The 12,647-nt window shown below is 45.5% G+C and overlaps 1 protein-coding gene across 1 annotated transcript in view; it reads right to left on the bottom strand.

The window, feature by feature from the left end:
- Nucleotides 1-429: 429 nt before the first annotated feature.
- TMEM131 (transmembrane protein 131) overlaps nt 430-12,647 on the bottom strand; it is a 147,558-nt gene continuing 135,340 nt past the window's right edge. Inside the window, exons 36-41 of the mRNA XM_023761468.1 lie at nt 9,245-9,410; nt 7,529-7,650; nt 7,333-7,429; nt 5,964-6,061; nt 4,930-5,090; nt 430-1,478 (exon numbers count right to left, since the gene is read on the bottom strand). Of these exons, the coding sequence (XP_023617236.1) occupies nt 1,197-1,478; nt 4,930-5,090; nt 5,964-6,061; nt 7,333-7,429; nt 7,529-7,650; nt 9,245-9,410 (926 nt within the window). The 3' untranslated portion in view covers nt 430-1,196. The remainder of the gene's footprint in view (nt 1,479-4,929; nt 5,091-5,963; nt 6,062-7,332; nt 7,430-7,528; nt 7,651-9,244; nt 9,411-12,647) is intronic.

Raw genomic sequence — 12,647 nt, forward strand, 5'->3', positions numbered from 1 at the left:
ACATTTATGCTGTGTCTCCTGGTTACCCACCAAAGGCTGTATGTCCCCAGGTTGGTGTTAAACTGGAAATGAAAGAGGAGAAAAGCAAGTTGGGCAGGACTTTCTGGAAGATCAAACCACACTGATGCACCACGGCACACCGGTACCCTCGACAAGACCATGTGGAGGAGTTATGGGAGTTTTAAGATTGGAAAAGGGTCAGCACACTTCCAGTTGAAAGGAAAAGTAAGTTTTAAATATGTAAACTTTTTTCTATCAAGGACCTTCGGTGACTACCATGGAAATACTCAGAATTTAAGTAGAGCACAGGGTTCCAGCCATGACAAATCAAATTCCACAGAGTAAGTAAATGATAGCATGGCTTACCTGGGTGTGAGAGAATCCAAATACATACATCTTGCATGTAAAAAAAGGCACACAACAATTCAAGGCTTTTGAAAAAAGCATCATTTATTTCAAAGTACAACACAAAGTTGTATTTTTAAGAAATACACATTCAATCTTGTATCTCAAGACTTGGCTATGTGCATTTCAGTTTATCTTTAAAATAAATTCAGGTATACAAATGTTCCATACCTCAGGTACAAATAGCACAGAAAATGCATATGGTCTTACTGAATGTTTTTACATTCATTCTCTGTTCTTCAGCTTGACTCACATTTCTGTAATCTGCTTTTAAGCCAGGACAGCCTTATTTTAAAAAAATACTCTGTATTTTTCAGCACAAAGTCCTCATACATTTTTAAAATTAGATCTTGGCGCATAATATTGTGAAATTATAAAAAACCAACCCTGGTAGTTTAATAAAATTGTCACATGCCAGGACTTCTGAATCAACTCAAATTATTTCTTCAGCTGTGATGTCAGATTTGTGTTCCTACAGATAAAGGATGGAAGAAGACAGACAGGCGGTGGCAACTTGACAGCAGTTAAGGTTTCACATGTACAGGTCTTACTGAAGTTTGTGACCGAGTCCAGACTTTTTCTCTAAAAGCAAACAGCAAATCTCATGATCATAATTGCAAGAAAGATCTGAAAGCAGCGAGTGGTGCAAGCCTGCCCTGCCCGAGTCTGTTTTGTGAAGATGAGGGGGGGGGAGTGGGGAGCTACAGCAGGAAGAGCCTTAGAAAGATGTCTCAGAAACTGGCAGATCATGATCTAGACGAGGGCCTGCACTTTCTCTTTTTTGCCTAATTTCAATTCTCATGAGGGAAGTGTGAATTAGACCACGGGTCAGAGCTTCTTCTTCCAATTGTGGGGCTCCATATCCGCCATGGGTTGTAGGTCTGTCCCACATCATCAGCTGGACTGGAGGCCGAAGGGGCGTGAGGAGCAGCGTTCTCTGTGCCCATGAGGCCGATGCTGGTCAGCGTGCTTGCTGGAGTGGTGAAAGGGAGGGCACTGCTCAGGTTGCTGGACCAGATCGAGCTGCTGAAGGGAGGGGTGTACCATAAGCCGCTGGTGTTGCCAAGGACTGACTGCAAAACAGAAAAGACAACAGGGCGTCAGGCTTGAGAAGGGCAGGCGGCGGCCAAGTGCTGAAGGCTCTGCTGGGACAGGGGCCGGGCCATCGGCATCTGTCATGTTATTATAAATGTGTTGTATGTATAATCACCCAGAATCTGAGCAGATGACTGTGGTATTTTATTTTTTGTTAGTCCTCACTTGATATTTTTTCCATTGGCTTTTTAAAAAAAAAGAGTAGAAGGGAGAGAGGGGTGGGGGGGGGGGAGAAAAAAAGAGAGAGAAAGAGAGACATCAACTGGTTGCCTCCCACAGGTACCCCGCCCAGGGCGGCAATTGAACCCACAACCCAGATACATGCCCTTGACCTGGCATTGGACCCTCGACCCTTTGGTGCATGGGCTGATGCTCTAACCACTTAGTACACCGGCCAGGGCAAGAAGGATCTGAAAGCAGCGAGTGGCACAAGCCTGCCCTGCTCGCGTCTGTTTTGTGAAGATGAGGAGGGTGGGGAGTGGGGAGCTTGGTTGTGACATTTTCAACAAGGACTGGCTGACTAAGCCAGGGGCCAAGTCCAGCCCTGCCTGTTTCTGTAGAGAAAGTTCCACTGGAGTCCAGCCGCACCCCCTGCTCAGGTACTGCCCTGGCTGCTGGGCACGCTATGGCAGAGGTGAACAGGTGCGACCGAAACAGCACAACCTACAAAGCCTAAGACATTTACTGACCCGTTTAAAGAAGGTTGAGATGCTTGGAAACCTAAAGCCAAACAGTGACAAGCAGAGACACACCTTAGGATCTATTCAGTTAAATCGGCACCGATAAATCCTGCTTGTCTCTCTAGTTCTCCTGCGGATGAAGAAGTGACCACAGTGGGATCATGCTTTTCTATCACAATTTTGTGAAAGCTGAGACCAATAATTATTTCCCTTAGTGAGACTGCTTTTCTAGAACATGATTTTTGCAGAAGAATTTTACTGAAAATCGAACAAATGCACACCAGGAAGCTCACGTAAGGGCACATGTGCGTCTCAGAACAAAGCCAATGCCACCCCCAAAGCCTCCACCTGGCAACCTGCTTGTTCTCTGTATCTGAGTTTATTTCTGTTTATTATTATTATTATTATTATTATTTTGTATTTTCTTTAAAAAGTATATTGTTGATTTCCAAGAGGAAGGGAGAGGGAGAAAGACAGAAACATCAATGATGAGAGAGAATTACTGATCAGCTGCCTCCTGCACACCCCCCACTGGGGATCGAACTGTGACCTCCTGGTTCATAGGTCGATGCTCAACCACTGAGCCATGCCGGCTGGGCTATTTTGTGTTTTAGATTCCATAGATAAGTGGTATCATATGGTGTCTTTCTGTCTGAGTTACTTAGCACTCTCACCCTCTCGGTCCATCCATGCTGTCACAAATGGCAAGATTTCATTCCTTTTTATGGCCAAGTAATATTCCAGTGTATATATGTACCGCATCTTTACCCATTTGTTTATTGATAGGCATTTAGGTTGCTTCCATATCTTGGCTATTGTAAATAATACTGCAATAAACACACGGCCACATATATCTTTTCGAATTCATGTTTTGGGTTTCTTCAGATAAATACCCAAATGTTGAACTGCTGGATTGTATAGTTGTTCCAATTTTAATTTTTTTGAGGAACCTCCATATTGTTTACCATGGTGTGGGGAGCCGCTATAGAGTTAAGCCTCGGACTGACCTGTTGGCAAAGTTACAAACAAGTCCCAGCTTAGAGGGCACAGTCCTCTTAGCATAATTAGGCTTGACCTTATAGCGCTCCCTAGATCTTATCTGGGAAGCTAATGGGCTGAGGGAGATGCAGCAAGTGGCCAAAACAAGTGAAACTCGCAAGAACAGTGTAACTATGGTAACCACTACCTTGTTTACCTCTGGCTATAAAATAAAGGCTCAGTTTGCCTCGGGATCTTTCTCTGTGGCCTCAGCCAGGCACAGGAAGATCCACGGAGACTAGCTGTCTCCGTGTAAAACATTCTTCACTGACCTCGTCCACACCTTTGGGAACCCCTGGACCCCGGCACCATGGTGGCTGCACCAATTTACAATCCATCAACAATGCATGCAGGTTCCCCTTTCTCCACATCTTCAACATTTGCTTCTAATATTTTTGATAGCCATTCTGACAGGTGTGTAGTGTTAATGTGCATTTCCCTGATGATTAGTGATGTTGAGCATATTTTCACATGTCTGTTGGCTATCTGTGTCTTCTTTGGAGAAATGTCCCTTCATGTTCTCTACCCATTTTTAAATTGGATATTTTTTGGTGTATGTGTGTGTGTGTGTGTGTGTGTTAATTATACAGGGAGGGGCAAAAGTAGGTTTACATTTGTTTGTATGGAAAATAATACAATAATTAATATTTCTGTACTCACAACTGTAAACCTACTTTTGCCCCTCCCTGTATGAGTTATGTATTTTGGGTATTAACCCCTTCTCAGATGTATCTTCTCCCATTCAGTAGGTTGTCATTTCATTTTGTTGGTTTCCTTCACTGTGCAGGTACTGGGTATATCAAAGCCCGCCTGCTGGTGTGGGGTTTGAAGATCTTTGAGAGGTTTTAGGAGTCTGCAGCGCAAGCCAAGCAGGTTGCTTGTGTGAAGAAGCCCCTGCAAGAGGTTTGGCTGAGCAGGAGACTTGGGTGGGGCAGGGTCTCAGGGAATCACCAGGGTGGGGTGAACCTTGTTGGCCAGGCTAATGAAGGGCTCAGATTTGGTGCCAGGCTGGCTGGCTGGGGGGAGAGCTCAACAAAGGAATTATGACATCTGCTAGCACTTCTGTCTCCAAAAGAGCTGCCCCTCCCCTTCCCCCTTCCCCTCTCCCCCCCTCCCCCTAGAGCCAGTCAGTTGAGTCCCTCCCACTTTGTCCCTAGTGCTTTTTGAGCGGCTGCCCCTGTGCTAGAGTGTGGAGTGAGTGCGTCTCTGCACAGGCCCTTTAAGAGCCGTGTCTCTCTTAGACGCAATCCCGCTGGTTTTCACAGACGTGCCCTGGGTTCTCGTCTTCCTGGCACTGGGGCTCCAGGCTGAGGAGCCCATGTCGGGCTGGACCCCTCACTCCTCAGGAGAGCCCCTGCCATTCTGTACCGCCACCTCCCCACCAGTCTGGAGGTGGCTTCTTCATATCCTACTTACAGGACTCTCTTCAGCTGGTCTTCAGGTGGTTCTCAGTGATGTTGCTCTAAGATTTGGTTAATTCTGATGTGGTTGGGACGAGGCGAGCACAACATTCACCTACTCCACCATCCTGACCAGAAGCCTCCTCTCCCGTAAGTTCTCGCCTATAGCGGCTCTGACAGATACTGATGGGCCACTTTGGCAGATATGAAGACACAGCAAGACAGACACTGACAGTACATCCCAACCTGCCCACACCATTCTCTGTGCTTATAGCTGTGGCGGTTGTGAGGAGCGAGCCCTGAGTACTGACCGTGGCCGTGTGGGTCGGCGAGCTGGAACTGGCTGGCCAGGAGGGGCTGGGATCTGTCGCTGGAGATTCCCACAGGTAGGAAGGGCCACTGCTAAATTCATTCCAGCTCCGCTGTGAGGCCTGACTGCACGACCGAGATAACCCGAGTTTGCTGAAAACTTCTGAAAGTAAGAACACAATTTCAAATCCGCATTTTGTTTTGTCATGCTCACTGGGACAGGACGGGGCATTCATCTAGTGGCCCCATCGCACTGCTGTCACTTGGGAGTCCTCACACCGACTTCATTAGCTCCCCCCACACTCCCGAGAGGGAGGGGGATATTCCCAGGAACTCAGGCGTACGGCACACCATTGGAATACTTTCCCCACACCCATCACTGGATGACATCAATGCAACTACCTCCCAACTCTACCACTCCAATCTCCGCTGGTGCGGAACTCTCATGAGGTCTCTCCTTCTGTGCAGCAAGAAAACAGAAGGTGCCCCAGAACAGCCAGGAATCACTTTTCAGACAGAATCCTTCCCGGAAGTTCTTAAGTAATTGCCGTGGAGCACAACCCAATCGAGACTCACAGCATCAAGCCTGTTCCACGGCACCTCTGGGCTGAGCGGAGAGTGGGAGGGGACCCATCCTAGAGCCTTGTGCTGGGCCCCTAAGCACCTGTCCAAACAGAAGGACAGATACACTTCCCAAGGTCAGCCCACATAGTTTATGTCTATTGGTGCCTGACAGCAGGTACAAAGAAATGCATCTTTTAAAACAGCGGTTCTCAACCTGTGGGTCGCGACCCCTTTGGCGGTCAAACAACCCTTTCACAGGGGTCGCCTAAGACCATCCTGCATATCAGATATTTACATTACGATTCATAACAGTAGCAACATTACAGTTATGAAGCAGCAACGAAAATAATGTTATGGTTGGGTCACAACATGAGGAGCTGTATTTAAAGGGCCAGAAGGTTGAGAACCACTGTTTTTCCTTCCTTCCTCATCCACAGGCTTATTAATTACAGGTCTAGTGTTAAACACTTACCACCAGTTAGGTTAAAAGAATTCCCGAAGGCGGAGAACGAATTGAGGGGTGTGAAGTCAGGGCTGCTGGGGTTGCTGACGGGACTCCACAAACCCGAGCTGAATGTTACAAGAGGAAAGAAAATGCAACACAAAATGGATGAGGGTTAGCAGAATAATTCATTAAGTATGGCTTCACAAAGGGGGGACACTGCTTCAACTGGGGGTGCTCAAGTATTAAACACAAAGAGAAAGGGGAGAACTGAAAAACAGCTCCAAACCACAGAGGAGCGAAGGCACGGAGAATTCCAGGGCTCCTCCTCCTCCAGCCGAGAGCCTGCCTGCCGGTGTGGCTCAGCTGGCTGGTGTCGTCCTATGCACCCAAAGGTGGCTGGTTTGATTCTGGTCAGGGCACATGCCCAGGTTCCAGGGAGGCAACCAATCGGTGTTTCTTTCTCTTTCTGTCTCTCCTCCCTCCTTCTCTAAGATTAGTAAAAACAAAAACAAACAAACAAACAAAAAAGCTGAGAGCCTGGTTCAAAGCAAGTTTTGCAGTAAAAAGAGATTTATTTCTTTAGGGTTACTATTTGATAAAGAAAGATTTAAAATCCAGGACTCATTTCCCTTTAGTGCCAAGCAGGTAAAATTGGGTTCTGCTTGCTGACAGCCTTTATTATTACTGTTGTCAGTTATCTGGGAAGATAAACCGAGGCACTGGCTGCATGCCATCAGGTGCTCTGGGTCAAGAGAGAGGCATGTCCACTAACTTAGTATAAATTATCCAGTATTTGCTCCAATTTCCTTCCTCTCAAATACATGTTTGTTCTTCTATATCTAATTACCAGGTCACATCCTTCCCCACAGGAGACCATGGTAACGGAGAAGGATGAGAACAGATTTAAAATGGGGACATAAGCCTCCCTCTCCGCTGGGTTATACAGGTCGTGTGCACCGCCTCCCCTCTGTCAGGGGAGCTAGGGGGGGAGCACAGCAACCGGGCTCTCTGCTTCTACCCAACAGACAAAAGCCCCTAGAAGCCTGGACCACTTCTGACAAATGCCTACTTGTAGTCTAGGGCAGCGGTCGGCAAACCACGGCTCGCGAGCCACATGGGGCTCTTTGGCCCCTTGAGTGTGGCTCTTCCACAAAATACCGACTTCTGCGCATGGGCCATGAAGTTTCAATCGCACTGTACGTGCGTGCCCGCACGTGGTATTTTGTGGAAGAGCCACACTCAAGGGGCCAAAGAGCCGCATGTGGCTCGTGAGCCGCGGTTTGCCGACCACGGATCTAGGGGGAGAAATGCCTGGAACACGTGGATGGACAACAGATGCTAACCTGACTTGAGAACCCTGTCCATCCTTCTCATGAGTAAGAATGGTCTACTGTACCTGTCTGAGCCATCGCTGTCACCAGGAGTGTGTGCAATGCCAAGGCTGCTGGAAAAATCTGTTTTGTTTGAAGAAACTTTAGCAAAGCCATTCCCACCTGTAACAATGGACTCTGAATCAATCAAAGGCAAACTGGCCAAGGTAATCCCACCATGCCTGAGCCGCTAAGGCAGCCCTTCCGCCGCTGGCCACTCACCTGGGCTCTTGTCGTAGCCGGCCGTGACTGCAGCAAACGTGGGGTTGCCGTTCTTGCCAGGGAGGGAGGCTGCTTTTGTCAATTTGTTTTTGCTTCCACTTGGCTGCTTGGTTTTTGGGTCACTGAAGAAAGAAGCAAAGGAAGAGTAATTAATTCCTCGTCAGCACTGCCTGCTGGAGGCCTGGAGGCGCACTGCATCAGGGCTGTGGCTGGCCCAGGGCAGCCCATGAGGCATGGCCTGGCCTCATGTAAATGAGCTGGGACCCACAACTGAGCAGCCAGATGGAAAATAAGAAAGTTGTGGGGCGCCGAACTGGTTTGGTTCAGTGGATAGAGTATCGGCCTGCGGACTAAAGGGTCCCAGGTTTGATTCCGGTCAAGGGCATGTATATTGGTTGCGGGCACATCCCCACTGGGGGGCGTGCAGGCGGCAGCTGATCGATGTTTCTCTCTCATCAATGTTTCTAACTCTCTATCCCTCTCCCTTCTTCTCTGTAAAAAATCAATAAAATATATATATTTAAAAAAAAAAAAGTTGTGGGGGAAAGGTAAGAGAATACAGGCCAGTCTAAGACAGTGGTCAGCAAACTGCGGCTCGCGAGTCACATGCGGATCTTTGGCCCTTTGAGTGTGGCTCTTCCACAAAATACCAACTTCTGCACATGGGCCATGAAGTTTCAATCGCACTGTATGTGCGTGCCCGCACGTGGTATTTTGTGGAAGAGCCACACTCAAGGGGCCAAAGAGCCGCATGTGGCTTTCGAGCCACAGTTTGCCGACCACGGGTCTAAGAGACCGGGGTCACAATTTAGGGACCGGAAAGACTGTTTTAGAGGACATGAGAAAGGGAGCCATTAGGCAGTGAACAAGGAGTGGAATGTGAGGTCCTGGCAGGTGACAACACATGACAAACTGGTTCTTAGAAAGCGTCCTCCCCTATCAGGACAGGCTAAGGAGCTCATGGTGACAAGGGCCCCAGGCAGGGTGGCTTCCCCAGACTCTGGACGCTGCCTCTTTGGGCAAGAGCTAAACACTGTGCAGGTGCGCTGCCTCCTGTGGAAAGCAGGGGGGGGACAGGACCTAACTGTGCTTGCCGGGAGGATGAAGCGCAGGACAGCTGTGTGGTGCCGAGAACAGTGCTGGCGCCAGGTAAGAACTGACAGGTGGTTACAGCGACCACTGAGGTGACTGTTCCCCTGAAAGTCAGTCCAGCACGAGTGCGGCTGTGCCTCTAGTGAGGAGCACCAGTTGAGGTGTCCAGCTGCCTGTCAGGAGGCTGCCTGCCGTGCGCACGTCCCCTCCTACAGCTGACTTCCTCAAGACCCTGCCCTTTTAACTGCTAAGCTAACTGCCACAGAGCAAAATAAATGGGCCGCAAAGCCATTTCCTCAACTCACAGGACATCTGTAGATCTTCATTTAATGTCAGTGTGCTTATTCACTCTTGAATTAGAACATAATTCTAAGAAGTTAAATGATGCTTTTCCAGTTGATGGGTTAACAAAGCCCGGGGATGGAAGGAGGCACTGCTGGGCCAGACAACAGTACGACAGCAGCCAGGGGAACCGCCCCAGGGCAAGGGTGAGCTGTGGACAGATGTAGGAAGCGAGACAGGACAGCGGTCTGTGGCCACAGACGTTTCCACTTAATGGGAGTGAGCCGCAGGTTTCTGGAGCACTTACCTGTTCAAGGTCTAGGAAGTGACCAGTGAACCTACCTGCTGGAGCTACTGTTAAGGATGCTGCTGTAGCTGCCGCGGGATGCAAGCGGGCACGGTGCCGCCGGCGAAGACGGAGAGGCAGGTGTTGGTGAGGTCTGGCGTTGTTTTAAGAAAATGTCTGCGTTGAGGGTTTGCAGAGAAAGTTTATAAAGACTATCGGTAGCTGGAAAGTAAAAATAAAAGGTCTCATTAATGTGATATCTTTACTCTTCAAAATCAGTTACTTTTACTTTTGGTGTTCCATCTGGTACTATGCAGAACTCAAGTGCTCCTACAAAGAAAAACATAATTAAACCTTTCTGTGTGTTCTGTTCAAAGTTTAAAGAAAACAAGGGAAGGAGCTTCTCTCTGCATCAGGAGCTCCCCGAAGCACCAGTGAGGCCTGTCTCTGCTGAGCTGTGCAGGACCTCAGGGACAGGCCTGCTCTTCCTCCCCGTCTCCCACATCCCTCAGGGATGGCAGGTGAAATCACTGTGGCAACCGCCCCCCCACTCCCCCCGCCCCCGCCAGTTCATCATACAATACCCCGCGATCTGGCACACCTAGTAAGGTGCTGTTCCTGGTCCCTGGTTTACAAGAATACAAACTCCTAATATCTTCCTGTTGCCCTCTAGGGTAATGTCTACACAGCTATTTAAAAAAATTTAAAACAAAAATTGTCATGAAATAATACTTCTGCACTCACTAAATGGAAACACATATAACACCTTTATCAGAAAAAGTTATCACCACTTCTGAACAAGATGGTGGAGTAGGTAAACACCATGCTCACTCGCCTCCTCCCATGACCACATCAAAATCACAACTAAATTAGAAATAGTAAAAGAAGAACAAACAAAGCCCCGAGTGAGTAGAGGGAAAAAAATAAGCATCAGAACAGAAATAAAAAAATGTCTAAAATAATAGAAAAAAATCAAAGAAACCAAGAGCTGTACTTTTTGTAAAGATAAACAAAATTAAACTTTTAGATGGACTCATCAGGAAAAAAATGAAAGGACCCAAATAAATAAAATCAGAAATGAAAGAGAAGTGACAACTGAGGCCACAGAAATACAAAGGGTTGTAAGAAAATACTATGGCCCTAGCCGGTTTGGCTCAGTGGATAGAACGTCGACCTATAGACCAAAGGGTCTTGGGTTCGATTCCAGTCAAGGGCATGTACCTTGGTTGCAGGCTCCTTCCCAGCCCGGGCCCTGGTTGGGGCACGTGCAAGAGGCAACCAATCGATGTGTTTCTCTCTGTCTTTCCCTCTCTTCCACTCTCCCTAAAATCAATGGAAAAATATCCTCAGGTGAGTATTAAAAAAAAAATACTACGACCAATTATGTGCCAACAAATGGGACAACCTGGAAGGAATGGATATATTCCTAGAAACATGCAATCTTCCAAAACTGAATCAGGAAGAAACAAAAATCTAAACATACTGATTACCACCAACAAAACTGAATCAGTAATAAGAAAAACTCCCAACAAAAAGTCCTGGACCGGATGGCTTCATAGGTGAATTTTACCAAACATTCAAAGAACTAACACTTATCCTTCTTGAATGATTCCCAATAATAGAAGAGGAGGGAAGGCTCAACAGCTCATTTTACGAGGCTAGCATTATCCTAATTCCAAAACCAGATAAAGGCACTACAAATAAAGAAAATTATAGGCCAATAGACCTGATAAAAACAAAAATCCTCAACAAAATATTAGCTAACCAAATTAAGCAATACATTAAAAAGAGCATACACCACAATCAAGTGGGATTTATTCCTGGAATGCAAAGTTGGTTAATATCCACAAATCAATATGATACACCACATAAACAAAATGAAGGATAAAGGTCACATGATCATATCAATAGATGCTGACAAAGCATTAGACAAAATCCAACATCAATTCATGATAAAAATTTTCAGCGAAGTGAGGATGGAGAGAACATTCCCCATAATAAAGTCCATATATGACAAACACATAGCTAACATACTCAATGGTAAAAAGCTGACAGCTTTTTCTTTAAGATCAGGAACAAGACCAGATGTCTATTTTTTACTGATTATATTCAACATAGTACCGAAAGTCTTAGCCAGAGCAATCAAGCAAGAGAAAGACATAAAAGGCCTCCAAATTGGAAATAAGTAAAACAGTCATTATTTGCAGATGACATGATACTATATATAGGCCCTTCCACTCCCCCCCAAAAAAACTATTAGAACTAATAAATGAACTCAGTAAAGTAACAGGATACAAAATTAACATTCAGAATTGGTTGTGTTTTTTTACATCAATAGCAAACTATCTTAGAAAACAATCCCATTTACAAATGTATCAAAAATAATAAAATACCAAGAAATAAATTTAACTGAGTAGATACAATACCTGTATTCTTAAAACTATATAGCAGGGAAGAAAGAAATTAAAGAAGATACAAATAAATGGAAGGCTATACCATGCTCATAGATAGAATTAACGTAATCATTAAAATGTCCATACTATGCAAAGCAATCTAAAGATTCAATGCAATCCCTATCAAAATACCAGTGGCACTTTTCATAGAACTAGAACAAATAATCTAAAAATTTACATGGAACCACCGAAGACCCTGAATAGTTAAAGCAATCTTGAGAAAAAACAAACTTGGAGAATCATGCTACCTGATATTAAAACAGCATGATACTGGCATAAAAACATAGATCAATAGAACAGAATAGAAAGCCCAGAAGTAAACTCACACTTATATAGTCAATCTATGACAAAGGAGGCAAGAATGTACAATGGGTAAAGACAGTCTCTTCAAAAAGTGCTATTTGGGAAATTGGAGAGATACGTGGAAAAAAATGAAACTAAACTACTTTCTTACACCATATATAAGAATGAATCCAAAATGGATTACAGCCTTAAATGTTTAAGACCTGAAACCATTAAAACTCCTAGAAGAAAATGTAGGCAGTAAACTGTGATATCAGTCTTAGCAATATTTTTTTGGAAATGTCTCCTTGGGCAAGGGAAACAAAACTAAAAATAAACAAATGGGACTACATCAAACTAAACATTTTCTGCGGTGAAGGAAACCATCAACAAAATGAAAAGACAACTTATTGAATGGGAAAAGGTATCTGCTAATGATACATCTGGTAAGAGTCAATACCCAAAATATATAAAGAACTTGCACAACTTAACACTGAAAAACTGGATTAAAAAATGGGCAGAGGACCTGAGTAGACACTTCTCTAAAGAGGACACACAGATGGCCAATAGACAAAGATGCTCAACATCACTAATCATCTGGCAAGTGCAAATTAAAAGCACAATGAGATACTACCTCACATCTGTCAGAATGGCTATCTCTCTATATAAAAGCCTAATATGCAAATTGTCCCCACGGGAATTCAACCAGGAGACAGATTGCTCG

Source organism: Myotis lucifugus, unplaced genomic scaffold (assembly GCF_000147115.1).
Source record: "Myotis lucifugus unplaced genomic scaffold, Myoluc2.0 scaffold_210, whole genome shotgun sequence".
Taxonomy (NCBI): domain Eukaryota; kingdom Metazoa; phylum Chordata; class Mammalia; order Chiroptera; family Vespertilionidae; genus Myotis; species Myotis lucifugus.